General features: G+C 45.1%; 1 protein-coding gene across 1 annotated transcript; it reads left to right on the top strand.

Moving 5' to 3' along the window:
- The first annotated feature begins 3227 nt into the window (after positions 1-3227).
- LOC114690344 (cytochrome c oxidase subunit 5A, mitochondrial) lies at positions 3228-12763 on the top strand. Its single transcript, XM_028865104.1, has 5 exons — positions 3228-3407; positions 9185-9301; positions 11145-11266; positions 11957-12079; positions 12631-12763. The coding sequence occupies exons 1-4, from the start codon at positions 3320-3322 to the stop codon at positions 12068-12070; spliced, it is 441 nt and encodes a 146-aa protein (XP_028720937.1). The 5' UTR covers positions 3228-3319; the 3' UTR covers positions 12071-12079; positions 12631-12763.
- Positions 12764-14373: the final 1610 nt, after the last annotated feature.

Here is a 14373-nt window from a genome sequence, read left to right as displayed (position 1 = left end):
ATAGCATGTGGCAGCATCTACAGATAGGACCTTGAAAGGTAGTTAAGGCTGGATGTGGTGGTGCATGCCTACAATCCCAGCCCTTAGAGATAGACTGAGGAGGACTGAAGTTGATCTGCCTGGATCATGTAGTGAGACCCTGGATCAAAGCAGGGGAAGGAGGGACCCCAAAAAGCCAAATACCATATTATGTGCTTTCCTTTGTGTAAAATATTCATAGAAGGCAAGTCATTGCTGTGCCTAGTACCACAGGCCTGTAATCCCAGCTACTTGAGAGGCAGAGGTAGGCAGATGGAAAAGTCTTCCAGGCCTGAAGAGTAAATTCAAAGTCGACCTGGACAATGTAGTGTGACCCTGTCTCAGTAAATACAAATGTAAAGAGTTAAGATACAGCTCAGTGGTGAAGTGCTTGCCTAGCATGTGAGACACTAGTTCCAACCCCAAGACTTGCAGAGGAGGAATAAAAGGAAAGAAAACAAAACACACAAGAGCCTGGAGAGATGACTCAGCAGTTAAGAACACTTGCTGTTCTTGTAAAGGACCCCGTTTGGTTCCCAGCACCCCCATGGTGGCTCACAACCATCTGTTACCCCAGTTCTGGGGATCTGATGGCCTCTTCTGGCCTCCATGCACACTAGGCATGCATGTGGTACATATATATATAGTAGACAAAACACTCATACACATAAAATAAGGACTTTTTAAAAAGCCATCGCAGCAGAAAGGACATCAGAGGTTGCTTACAGCGGGTGAGGATCACCATTCTTTTTTTTTTTTTTAATTAAATTTATTTTATTTTTATGTGCATTTGTGTTTTTGCCATGGGTGTCGGGGTCCCCTGAAACTGGAGTTTCAGACAGGTGTGAGCTGCCATGTGGGTGCTGGGAATTGAACTCAGGTCCTCTGGAAGCAGAGTCAGCGCTCTTAACCCCTGAGCCATCTCTCCAGTCCAAGGATCACCGTTCTTGAACCGATTTTTTTTTTAAATTATTTATTTTTATGTGCATTGGTGTTTTGCCTGAATGTATGCCTGTCTGAGGGTCTCCTGGAACTGGAGTTACAGACAGTTGGGAGCTGCCATGTGGGTGCTGGGGATTGAACCTGGGTCCTCTGGAAGAGCAGTCAGTGTTCTTAAACGCTGAACCATCTCTCCAGCCCCTCTTGAACCTATTTTATTTCTGGGATGGTGAAAAGTTCTGGAATTAGATATCTGTGATGATCACATGGTGCAATAGCTCCAGTGAATGCCAACTGATCCTGTATCTTTAAAAGGGTGAGTTTTATAGTTGGCGAATCATGTTATTCTAGACAAGTACTCTGCCTGAGCCACATTCCTAGCCCTTTTATACAAATCAAACCAACAACAAAAACACACTTTCTCTGTTAAGCTGTCTCTCTCCGGCACAGATTCATGACAAAGTGACTAAGGGCAGGTGTGGTGGCTCCTAACCCCAGCATTCAGGAGGCACAGGCAGATGGATCACTGTGAGTTCAAGGCCAGGCAGGGCCATAGTGAAACCTTGTGTCTTAGTCAGTGTTCTATTGCTGTGGAGATACCATGACCACAACAACTCTTATAAGAAAAAGCATTTAACAGGAGCTGGCTTACAATGTCAGAGGCTTAGCTCATTGTCATCATGGAGAGAAGCATGGCAACACTCAGGCTGGCAGGGTACTAAACAAGTGGCTGAGAGTTCTACATCTGAAGGCAGCAGGAAGAGACATTGAGACTGGCTTCGGCTTCTGACACCCCCAAAGCCCATCCCCAGTAACAAACTTCCTCCAACAAGGCCACACTCACTCCACAAGGCCACACCTCCTAATTCCTTTCAAGTAGATACTCCTCAATGACCAAGCATTCAAATATGTGAGCCTATAGGGGCCATTCTCATTCAAACCACCACACCTTGTATCAAAAAGTAAAATTAAAATAACACATGTCCCATGCTTAACACAGAGAAGTCAAAAAGAATTTGGACAGGCCTAGCATGGATTCATATTTCTTCAATCGAGTTACATTTTTTCTTTCTTCTTTTATTTTCTTTTTTCATTTATTTATTTATTCATCCAAAAATTCATTTCATTTTTTGAAAAATTTATTTTAGGTTTGTTTATGTGTGGGTTTTTTTGTTTGTTTTTGTTTTATATTTTTGTTTTTCGAGACAGAGTTTCTCTGTGTTGTTTTGGTGCCTGTCCTGGATCTCGCTCTGTAGACCAGCCTGGCCTCGAACTCACAGAGATCCATCTGGCTCTGCCTCCCGAGTGCTGGGATTAAGGGCATGTGCCACCACCGCCCAGTTTATGATGATATTCTTTTAAACAGCTAGTTTGTGTGATCCCAGCCCTCCTCTAAGGAGTGAGGCAGATGTTTGACCATAAACATGCAGGTGATTCCTCAGAGCTGAGGATGTGATAAGGAATTCGATTGGCAGTATACAACTGTATGTGTGTGTGCACATACAAGCAGATACCAGAGGTTGACGTCAGATATCTTCTGCTATCAATTTCCACTTTATTTCTCAATAGGTATCTCACTAAACTTGGAGCTTGCTGTTTGGACTAGATTGGCTGGTCAGTGAATTACCTGTCTCAGCACCCCAGCACTGGGATTACAGACTGACCTTTATGTGGATGCTGAGCTTTCGCGGGATCTGAATTCTGGTCCTCATGTTTACATTTTATCCACTCAACCATCTCCCTAGACCCTAAACAACCTAATTTTTTAGTCTGTTTCCTTATCTGTAAAATGAAATAATTGGACTTTTTTTGGTTAAAACAAAACAAAAAACCGGGATCCTGTTATTCAGGCTGTCCTTGAATCCCCGGTCCTTTTGCCCCAACCTCCAAAGAGCTGAGATTATTGGCCTGAATAGCCACGCCAAATAGCCCAGTACCAAAAAAGAATTTTCTTTGGAGACACGGGCTGCAAAAGAGGGTCTGGAACTCTAATCCTTCGCCTGCAGAGTGTTGGGATCATAGCATTTGGTATCTCCTCCGTAGTCGATTCAAAATCCACACTGTGCCTCGCTCGCCCTGCCTTTTGTCCCACACCAAGATGTTCACTACGCGACAAGAGCCTCCGCAAGGCGCCGGCATCGGCAAGGCGCCGGTGTGGTTTGTCCTCAACGCGCCGCCGTAGCGGCCGCTAACCTCACGGCCCCCCACCCGCTTCCGCAGGCGCGAGCTCCGCAGGGGGCGGGCCTTCTGCCCCGCCCAGCGTGCGTCGGTGCGTGAGTCCGGCCCCCACGAACTGCTGAGCCGCCCGCGAGCTCACACCGGCTTCTCTTTCAGCCCCAGCCAGTGCGCTGCGGTCGCCGTCATGCTCGCCGCTGCCCTTCGTCGCTGTACCGCAGCCGCGGCCGCCCGAGGCTTCCTGCACCCCGTCTCGGCCCCCAGTCCCGCCGCCGGTAAGGCCTGCGCCCTCCACAGCCCGCGCCCGCGTGTCCTTGCTGTGACCTGGGCTCCCGCCGCCACTCGAGGGTAGGCTCCCTGGCGGCCTAGCCTTTGCCCTGCGAGCCGGCCGCTGAGCCCGGTGACCGCAGTCCGTCTGCTGCCGCCGGGAGTTGTAGGGGAGACTCAAGGAAGCGCCCCCCAGGCCTCCCTCCTGCCACTTCCTGGTGCCGGGTCCACGACCCGTCTGGTGTGGACCTGCCCGGGTCGCTGAGGACAGGACTCAGCGCTCCCTTTCAGTCTCGGGGCCGTGACCGTTCCCGGCGCTGACCCCGCTACCACCTGACCGGGAGTGGCCCCGCCGGCCTGCGGCGTCTTGGCGAAGGTGACATTGAGCCTCCGGGCACGCCGCCCGCCCCTGCGTTTCCTAGAACACTGTTTGATTTCCCAGTGGGACACAATACACTTTTAGTCTTAATCGGGCAATTCTCTGCTGGCGTCTTTTGTGTCACCTTCATAACTCGGTTCGGTCACGTTTCAGGACTGTTGAGCCACTTTCTAATTCCGCGTTTAAAATAGATAAACGTGTGTGGTGGTTTCTTACGGTTTGCAGGAGAGCCTGAATGTTGATAGGTATTAACCGTAAGAATGTTAACGTTTGCAAAATTGGATACCAAATTTTGTACCAGGAATACTGGGTGTACAAACATGGGAAAGCTTCATGGATCCCCACTCCTCCCATTTAAAATTAGAAGCCTGAATGCTGGCTGTGAAATGTTGGCTTTGGTTGCTTGTTCTACCTTCTATATTATCTGGAGATTTTGTGTCCCATCACTGCCCACCCCCAGTGCCGGGGAGGGACCCCAGGCCTCCTGCATGCTAGATAATTGCTCGCCACTTAGTGCATTTTCAGCCGCCTCCACTAGCACTGTACGTCTTATTTTTGGTTTGGTTTGCTTTTGGTATGTCTCACTATGTAGCCCTAGCTATCCTGGAACTCTCTGTAAACCAGGCCAGCCTCAAACTCAAAGAAATACTCATATTTTATTTTTGAGACAGGGCCTCTGTCCAGGTCCAATACTGGCCCAGAACTCACAAAATGCTAGGAATTCAGTGCGTTTCTCCTGCTTCTCAAGTGCGGGTATCATCTGTGGGCGCCACCACACCCAACTCCAGCAAGGCATTGTACTTTTAATTACAGTAGTTGTGCTTGGATCCTGGCCTGTGATGGTAGTGTATACGACATTGTGAAGTTTAATTCTTGTGTGTTAATATAAAAGTAATTCAGCCAGGGATGATGCCCCAGCTCTCAGAGGAAAGCAGCAGCAGGTGGCTCTCTTGTGCATTCCAGTCCAGCGGTGGCTACATGTGAGACCCTGTCTCACACACACAAAAGTAACTCAGACACTCCAAAATTACGTTTCCTTGGTTATCTAAATCTAAAGAATATTTTTTTTGCTTCATTTAATTTGTCTTTTATAATGCATTAACAACATAAGAACCAAGCGTAGGGGGTTCGGTTTTTAAAAGACCCAGAGGTATGGGGCTCACTTGTTCTTTCAGAGGGCCTAGGTTCTATTCCCAGTACCCACATCTAGAGGATCTGACACCCTCTTCTGACTTCCTCAGGCACCCTATGAGGTGCACGTAACACGCAGGCAAAACATACACAAAAAATAAATAAAGAAGCCAAGGAGATGATCGTGTCTACAGAAGCTGACGCCTACTTTGAGAAACCGACTTTTTTTAGTGGTGGGGCTATTTCCTCTTTTTAGTTAAGTTTGGACTATCCTGGTGTTTTTTTGTGTGTGTTTTCTTTACTTGCTAAGGCAACAAATGCAGTATAATTTTTTCATATACAAAAATATCGTGGAAAATTTCTTTTTTGTTTTCGGCTTTTGAGTTGGGGTCATCACATAGAGACCTGTCCTACCTAGAATTTACTGTGTGGATCAGTCTGATCACAGACTTGTAGCAGCCCCTCTGCCACTGCCTCCTGGGTCCTGGGATTATAGGCCCAGCACCATGCTTAGCTGGGAGATGTTTTTAAAGGAAAATTTCTGCTTTTTCTTCTCTCCTTTTTTTGGGGGGGAGGGGAGGCATTGAACTTCAGGAGTTTGTTGTACGACAGGAAAGTTTTCTACTTTTTTTAAAGAAGGTTTGGAAAGTGTTAAAGGTTTATTGTTATTTAAGAAAACTGTAGACTAAAGTTCTCTAGGCTTATCTCTGAGGCTTTCCATTGGTTTTCTATTCAGAAACCAAAGGCTTCATTTTATATGATTGTACCTAAATACTGCCACAAGGGGCAGTATTGGATGCACATGGTTTGCGGTCCCTTTTAGCTGTGTGACCTTGTACATACTAATTGATCTTAAGCTTTAGTTGCCTTTCTGTAGTTGAGATTTTTTGGGTGGCGAATGCCGTAAATCCCAGCACTGGGGAGGCAGAGGCATCTCTGAGTTCAAGGCCAGCCTGGTCTACAGAGTTCCAGCCAGGGCTACACAGAGCAACCCTGTCTTGAAAAAAAAAAAAACAAAAAAACAGAGAGAGAGAGAGAGAGAGAGAGAGAGATCTGTGAGGTTCAAATTAGATAATGTAACTCTTGACACCTTGTCTGGCACAAAGGCTTGATATGGTCATGCCTTGCTAAATAATAAAATGGGGTCTGGTAAATACCTCCTACACATTAATGGGTTTTGTCAGCAGACATCTTAGAGCCTATTACATACCTAGGCTATGAAGTATAGTCCACTTGTCCTATATTTGGTTCATGGTTGGCAGAAATGTGCAAAGCATATTTGGTTTGTTGTGATTCACTTCATGTTTAGGTTGAGATTTGTTATTGGTGTGAGATCATAGGATTTTTGTAACTGAAAGTCAAAAGGTAGCTTGGCAGGTTGGGTGTGGTGGCACACACTCCCTTAGTTCAGCACTCAGTCTCTGAGTTTGAGGTCTGGTCTACAGAGTGAGTTCCAAAACAGCCAGGGCTACACAGAGAAACATTGTCTCCAAAAAAAAAAAAGAAGAAAAACCAGGCCATGATGGCTTACAGCTAGGGAGGCTGAGGCAAGAGGATCACTAAGAGTTACAGACCAGTCTAAGACACAGAGCTGGGACCCTGTCTCGGTAAAATAAAATGAAGAAGTGTATGTGGGGGCCCCAGTTGATGTTGGGATACATCCTCTAGAGCAGGGGTTCTCAACTTTCCTAATGCTGTGACCCTTTAATACAGTTAATGTTGTGGTGACCCCAACCATTAAATTATTTGGTTTCTACTTCATAACTATAATTTTGCTGGTTATGAATTGTAATGTAAATATCTGATATGCAGGACATCTGATATTCATCCTCCAGGTGAGAACTGCTGCTCTATAGCTCTTCGACCTTCCTTGAACTTGCCGATGGGATTAATCTCTCTGGTCAGTTTGTTCCAGGGTCCTCTACCTTCTGAGGGTGGAACTAGAGTTGACAGCATGTCCACCCAGCATTTTATATGGGTTCTGCGATCCAGCTCTACCGGGCGATCTTTCTAGCTCCTGATATTTATTTATTTATTTATTTATTTATTTATTTATTTATTTATTTATTTATTATTTAGAGGCAGGGTCTCTTGTAGCCCACGCTGGCGGTGAATCTAAGGATAACCTTAAACTCCTGATATACTCCGGCCCCCACCTCCTAAATCAATGTTTTAAATAAAACTAGTCAGCCCTTGAAATTCTGATATCCTGGCTCCTACATTCTTACCCAAAAGCTTGACAGACCTGGAAGGGTGAAGTTGTTTTTCCTCTTGGTAAACGGCTGGACTTTCATAGCACTTTGTATTGCTTGCAGGTGTTTAACCTTAGGCCCTTGAGGTCTTAAGCTTTGCACTCAATAATCCTGCTGTTAAACTACACCCTGCATATCATTTGCTTCTGTCCCTCATTCCAAGAATTACCACTACCAAAAGGGACTGTTCTTGGGGCCTTCTGTCCTGATCAGTTTTTAAGCAGAAAACCATCTGATTTAGCCAAATTTGAACACAAAGGATTAATGATCCCTTTATTTTATTTTTCTAAATATATAGTGTTGGCTTTTTCTAAACTTGTATAACTGAATGCCAACAGCAGTGTTAGAAATATCTTTTGGGGTGGCTGGGTGGGAGGAGACTCCTGTAGCCTGGGCTGGCCTCACTGTGGAGCACAGGATGACAACTTTCTGATCAGCTTCTGCTTCTCAGGTGCCGGGTTATAGGTTTGAGTTACTATGCCCCTCCCGCTCGGTGTTGGAGATTGGGGCTTTCTGCATTATAGGTTAGCGTTTAACTAGCTGAGTTATAGCCTGGCCCAGAAGTAGATTTTTTTTTTTTTTTGAAACACTTACATTTTCAGACTTCTCTTTTTCTCCTCTGATGCCTTTAGGTTGTATCAAAGCACTGAATAATTACCAGAAATTTTTATTATCAGCCAGCATGGTAGTGCATGCCTGTAATCTGGGAGGTAGAGGCAGGAAAAGCAAAAGTTCAGGGTCATTCTTGTCTACATAGTAAGTTTCAAGCCAGTTTAGGCTACATAAGATCCTGTCTCAAAATACATATGTGTATGTGCTCACATCACACGGAACCCACTGAGGCAAAGAAAATTTGTTTAAGTGGGGTACTGGGGGGAGTGGTGCCTGTATAATTTCTCTAAAAAAAAAAAACAAAAACAACAACAAAAAAAAAAACTATTAGGTATGTGAGGGAGAAAGAGTTGTACCTGATCTAATTCCAGCTTTTGAGAGGCTGAGGCAGGAGGATGGAGCATTCAGGCCAGCCTTCAATACATAGAGAGATGCTGTCTCAAGAGAAAAATAAAACCTGTGTATCAATATATATAAATAAAACATTGCTGGGCAGTGGTGGCACATACCTTTAATCTCAGCACTCAGGAGGCAGAGCTAGGCAGATCTCTGAGTTCGAGGCCAGCCTGGTCTACACATTGAGATCCAGGACAGGCACCAAAACAACACAGAGAAACACTGTCTGGAAAAAAACAAACAAATAAATAAATAATAAAACATTGCCTTACTTGTGGGAGGAGTGTCTAGGAACAAGTCCTTAGCTAATAGAATAGGTTCTACCCATTACTAGGTTTAGAAATATAATTTAAACTTTGTGGGACACAGGATAGTCTGGTTTGCTGTTGGAAAACAGATGTGCGTACACCCAGTGTTTGGTTTTTGTTTTATTGTTGGGTCCCTCATTGTCGTCCCCCGATGCACCCCCCCACCACCCCCCACCACCCCCCCCACACACACACAGGGCTTCTTTGTGTTTGGTGCCTGTCCTGGATCTCACTATGTAGACTTGACTGGCCTCGCACTCACAGAGATCCTCCTGGCTCTGCCTCCCGAGTCCTGTAGCTAGCCTTGAAATCAGCCTAGGCAACAAGACAACTTAATGCATTAGACAATATATATCAAACATTCCTTCTTTTTGGTTTGGTTTTTTGAGACAGGATTTCTCTGTGTAGTTTTGGTGCCTGTCCTGGATCTCGCTCTATAGACCAGGCTGACCTCTAACTCACAGAGATACGGAACTCACAGAGCTCCGCCTGGCTCTGCCTCCCGAGTGCTGGGATTAAAGGCGTGCTCCTCCTCCTCCTCCTCCTCCTCCTCCTCCTCCTCCTCCTCCTCCTCCTCCTCCACCACCACCACCACCACCACCACCACCACCACCACCACCACCACCACCCAGCCCGCCCCAAACATTCTTTATGTATTTTGGCCTATAGTCTTACACTATTGAAGTCATTGCTCTTCTCCTTTGTAGCTGTCCAGTCTATTCGCTGCTATTCTCATGGATCTCATGAGACAGATGAGGAGTTTGATGCTCGCTGGGTGACATATTTCAACAAGCCAGACATCGATGCCTGGGAATTGCGTAAAGGTAATTGGAACATGGACATATCTGTCTGTTTGGGTGTGTAAATATGAACTATTTCTACTACTTTATTGAAAGCAACTAGTTTGAAACAAACTGTGAGCTGGTGATTGTCACACAGCTTGTAGTTAGGAAAGCCTACAACTTCTGTAATGTTTCCTACAAAGTGTGAGTTTTAAACCAGACAGCAGGGCTGGATATAATAGTCAGTGATAGAGCCCTTGCCTAGCATGCATAGTTCTGGGTTTGGTCCCCAGCACTGGGAAGAAAGAGGAAAGGGGAACACATGAACTATTGACATTTGAGCCAGAAACTTCTTTGTTGTGAGGGTCTGTTCTCTGCACTGGAGGGTGTTTGATACTATCCTTGGCCTCTACCCATTAATAAATACACCACAATTATGAAAACCAAAAACCTCTCCAGATAGTGTGCAGCATCGGAACCACTCGAGGGACAAAACCACTGCTCCAGATACAGCTGGCTGAGCAGTTACTAGTGTTGTGCCTTCGGATAATTGACATGAGCAGTCATTTGATCCCCACCCCCTGCTTGAGGTTCTTGTTAGTTTTAAGTTATGAGTTGTAGATTTCTTTCTTTAAAGCAGGAACAAATAGCATTATGTTAACCAGCCATTAATTGTACCTGTCCTAACTATATAAGTCATTTCAGACCAAGAGTCTGTAGCTGCAGGCATGGTTGTGGTTTTTGTTCAGATATTTTACAGTAACAAAAGCAAGAAACCCAAGTGCTTTTAACTTCTCTTTTAGAATGTAATGGCCCTGTCTTGCTGCAGCTGGGGAAGTTCTTTTTTGTTTGTTTTGTTTTTCGAGACAGAGTTTCTCTGTATCACAGTCCTGGCTGTCCTGGAACTTGTTTCATAGACCAGGCTCGAACCCATAGAGATCTGAGTGCCTCTGCCTCCTGAGTGCTGGGATTAAAGGTGTGGCCACCACCGCCGCCAGCTTGCTGGGGAACTTCTTACTGAATATCCTGAAAATCTTACAATGAAAAAGCAGCAGTTGTGCATTCTCATCAAGTCTTTAATTTTCATGATGTGTCGTTTGTGCAGACACAAAAATAATCATGCCCACTCATTTTCTGGTTGAATGTTTTTGAGTTAATGTCTTAGTGTCCTGATTCCGGCCTTATTATCTCTCCTTAAGCATTCTAGTAGTTTTTGGGTGATTTTAAAATCCCTATATTGTGTTTATTAACAGTTAAGCTTGTAAATTGAAGAAAAAGCTCTAGGGTTTTTTCTTTAATCTTTGGTTTTTCCGAGACAGGGTTTCTCTGTGTAGCTTTGGAGTCTGTCCTGGATCTCGCTGTGTAGACCAGGCTGGCCTCAAACTCACAGAGATCTGCCTCGCTCTACCTCCCAAGAACTGGGATTAAAGTGCTGAGATTAAAGGCGTGCGCCACCACTGCCCAGCAACTTTAATCTTAACTTTTTCATAATTCTACTAATTCATTGTGGAAGATTCACCGTGTTCTTACTAGTTTGTTATAGGTAGATTCTCATTTTATAGCTAAGAGAACAGTGGCCCAAACAGATGAGGTCACATGTTCATAATTCAGTAAGAATGTAGAGAGCGCCGGGCAGTGGTGGCGCGCACCATTAATCCCTGCACTCTGGAGGCAGAGCCAGGCAGATCTCTGAGTTCGAGGCCAGCCTGGTCTACAGAGTGAGATCCAGGACAGGCACCAAAACTACACAGAGAAACCCTGTCTCGGAAAAGAAAAAAAACAAACAAAAAGATTATAGAGAGCTAAGCCATGGAAAGTAGATAACTAAATTTTAGTGTTAAGGATATTTCAGGTTAATGTTACTCTTTTTTTTTTAACTTGACAGGGATGAACACACTTGTTGGCTATGATCTGGTTCCTGAGCCCAAAATCATTGATGCTGCTTTGCGTGCATGTAGACGGTTAAATGATTTTGCTAGCGCTGTTCGCATCTTGGAGGTTGTTAAGGTCAGTAAAATAATGACACTAAAGTTGTGCCAGGAGGAGGTGGGCCGTGTCACCTATCAGCTTTTGTCTGACCTCTGCACATCGTATCCTCTGACTACAATTATCCATGAAAGGACATGTTCTGTAAGAAAGTTTCAGGAGCCAGGTGTGGTAGTGCATGCCTTTAATTCCAGCGCCGTGTGAGTTCAAGACCAGCCTGGTATGCAGAGCTAGTTCCAGGACAGCCAGAGCTACACAAAGAAACCTTGTTTTAGGGGGGAATAGGGGCGGTGCTAATGTTTGTAAGGGCCGAGAGTGACAATACCTTATCTGTAATGACTAAGATAATTAAGGGTTCTGTAAGCTATCAATCCATTCAGCACTGGTAGTTAATTCAGTTAGGCCTGTAAATTGCAAGCAAATTTTAAAACTTTCCTTGTGTTAATTTAATTTTTCTGATGCCTGATGGGCATGTTTAATTACCGTTTCTTCTGTCATCCCCACATTGAACTTCTGGTCCTCCTGCCTCTAATTCTGAAGGGCTAGGATTACAGGAGTAAACACCTGGTTTTGTGGTTCTGAGGACCGAACTGGAAGGCTTCAGTAGAATGCTTAGTGGGCATTCTACTAACTGAGTATAACTCAGCCCTGCAAATGTGATTAAAAGCTCTCTAGTTTCTTTTGTTAATAGACTCTTCTTATTGCCAACAGGATAAAGCAGGACCTCATAAGGAAATCTACCCCTATGTCATCCAGGAACTTAGACCAACTTTAAATGAACTGGGAATTTCCACTCCAGAGGAACTGGGCCTCGACAAAGTATAAACTCCCTCGGTAAGTAGCGTGTCCCTGACCAAGGCAGGAGAAGAGGCAGTTCAGAGAGAGTGGGGCCTTGAGGACAGCACGGTCCCGCTAGGTTTATTTTTTCATAAGTTGGGGAGGGGGGTGGCGGCGCTTGTGTCATAGCAACTGTGGAATTCAGAGGACCGATGGCAGAAGTCAGTCTTACCCTACCGCGTGGGTCCTGGGGATTCATCTCAGGTTGTGAGGCTCAGCAGCAAGTGCCCTTACCTGCTGAGCCATCTCCATCAGCCCCCAAATGACTGTCCTGTTGTTTACAGTGATCGGAAGGCTAGGATTACCTGGTTTTAAATGCTTTTCTCATTGGAAAAGAAGTCTAAGTACCAGTAGTAAAATTATGAAGAGACCATAAAGCTCATCCCTATAAGTTGACTGGGGCTGGATTAAAAGCAGAAAGTGCTCCAGAGTGGTGGTGATGGACTCCTGGGACTGTAGTACCAGAGGTGATTTTAAATAAGAGACCTTCCTCTTAGCACTTTGTTTACTAACTCTTTGCTTCTCCCCCCACCCCACCCCCTCTGCAGATGGGCTTCCCAAGGACTCATTGCTGTTGCTACAGTCGCCTGGAAATGTTTTATTTGAACAAATTTTCCTTTGAGTATCAAACTATGTACTAGTAACTTGGACTTTAATAAAGGGAAATGAGTTGAACTGAAATTAGTATTGTGCCATTTTTTACATTGAGAAGCAAGCAGAGGATGAGCTGGGCCTGGTGGCACATGCATTTAATCCCAGTACTCAGGAGGCAGAGGCGAGTGGATCTGTGAGTCTGAGGCCAGCCAGGGCTCCATAGAAAAGGCCCATCTCAAACACAGTCATCAAGGCAGTCTGGAGGATGTGCTGTGTAGCAAGCAGCCCTTCTCAGTGCCTGTGCCTTACCTGATTGCTCCAGCAGCTTCATGTTAGCTCAGACACCATCACTGTTTGTTTGCTGTGGTTGCTTTGGAGGCCTTGTGGATAAAGATTAGATAGAGAAATGGGTTTTCCCCTTGAGAGCTAAGAAAGCACCCGTTTTACTTCAGAGGCTCATAACACGGCAAAGTATTTCTGCTTTTCTGCTTATAGGTCTGGGTGATAGTGGTACAGGCAGTTAGATTACTATAACAGCGAACAGTAGTAAGTTGAAATTTAGATGCCTTGTGTTCTAAAGCCATGCCAGCTGTTAGTAAAACTAGTTTTACCAAGTTTGTTTTTTGTTGTTTTTTAAGATGTACATTAATCACTAAACCCACTTTAGAAGGTTTTAATATCACCTTTGATAAAACTTGATCCCTTACCTGAGAACCTCTCATCCCCTCAAGAAGCAGAATTGTAAAATAAACCAAAGCACTGAGTGCATTTATTTGGTGGACAGCTAGTGGCCCTTTTTCTCAAAACTGCTTCCTGTGGGAACCAGCTCTTTCCACAGGCCCCGTCTCCTAGCCACACCCCATCATTGCTTTCTTAGTCCTCCTCCAGAAACTATTCATGCGATCCTCCAGATATCATTTACATGACTCCTCCCAGGCACTCATGTGCTGCGGGCCGCAGGAATATATCATAAGAACTCAGCTGGTTATGGCAAAGTCACTACCTGGAGGGATCAGGGAATTCCTCCAGAGGAAGCCAAATCCCAAGGAGTTTTTGGTGTTACTTGGCTTGTTATATATCAGCTGTCTTCTGTTATGAAAATCATGTGTGCCTTCATAGTTTTTCCAATTGACTTTCCCCTAAGAAGGACTAACAGTGTAGACTGATCACTCTCTGGACATACACATTCCAGGTATTTGGAGAACAGCCTCAGGAAAGGCTTTCTCTGGAATCAGATTATCTATCTCCCTTGGCCACTTTCAAGGACTACAGGAAACACCACCCAGGTGGGCGCCCATTGTTAGTCCCAGGTGGACTAACAATGGTAACAGCCCACGTGCAAGTCTCCTGACTTACGGTAAATTCCACAAGGGGACACCGCCTAGGAGAGGTGGACGTTAAGTAATAGCTTTACACAATTTAGCTCGGACCCTCCCTTTTATATACCGGGACTTCAGGGCACAGGAGGAGAAGAGAAAAGAGAATGGAAGAACTAGATGGGTAAGAACTTGAGAGGAACGAACTGAGATGGGGAAGAACTAGATTGAAGAGCTAAAGAGAGGACTTGAGGAACAAGATGGAAGATGAGGAAGAGCCAGATGAGAGAGGAGACGGGAGAGGAGCTGATAGGGGAAAGAACTGGATAGATGAGAACCTAGAAGGGGCAGAACTAGATGAAGGAATTAAGATAGAACATA

The sequence above is a fragment of the Peromyscus leucopus genome, chromosome 7 (assembly GCF_004664715.2).
Source record: "Peromyscus leucopus breed LL Stock chromosome 7, UCI_PerLeu_2.1, whole genome shotgun sequence".
NCBI classification, from domain to species: Eukaryota; Metazoa; Chordata; class Mammalia; order Rodentia; family Cricetidae; genus Peromyscus; species Peromyscus leucopus.
Note: the sequence above shows the minus strand (reverse complement) of the source record. Positions and strands in the feature narration are given on the sequence as shown.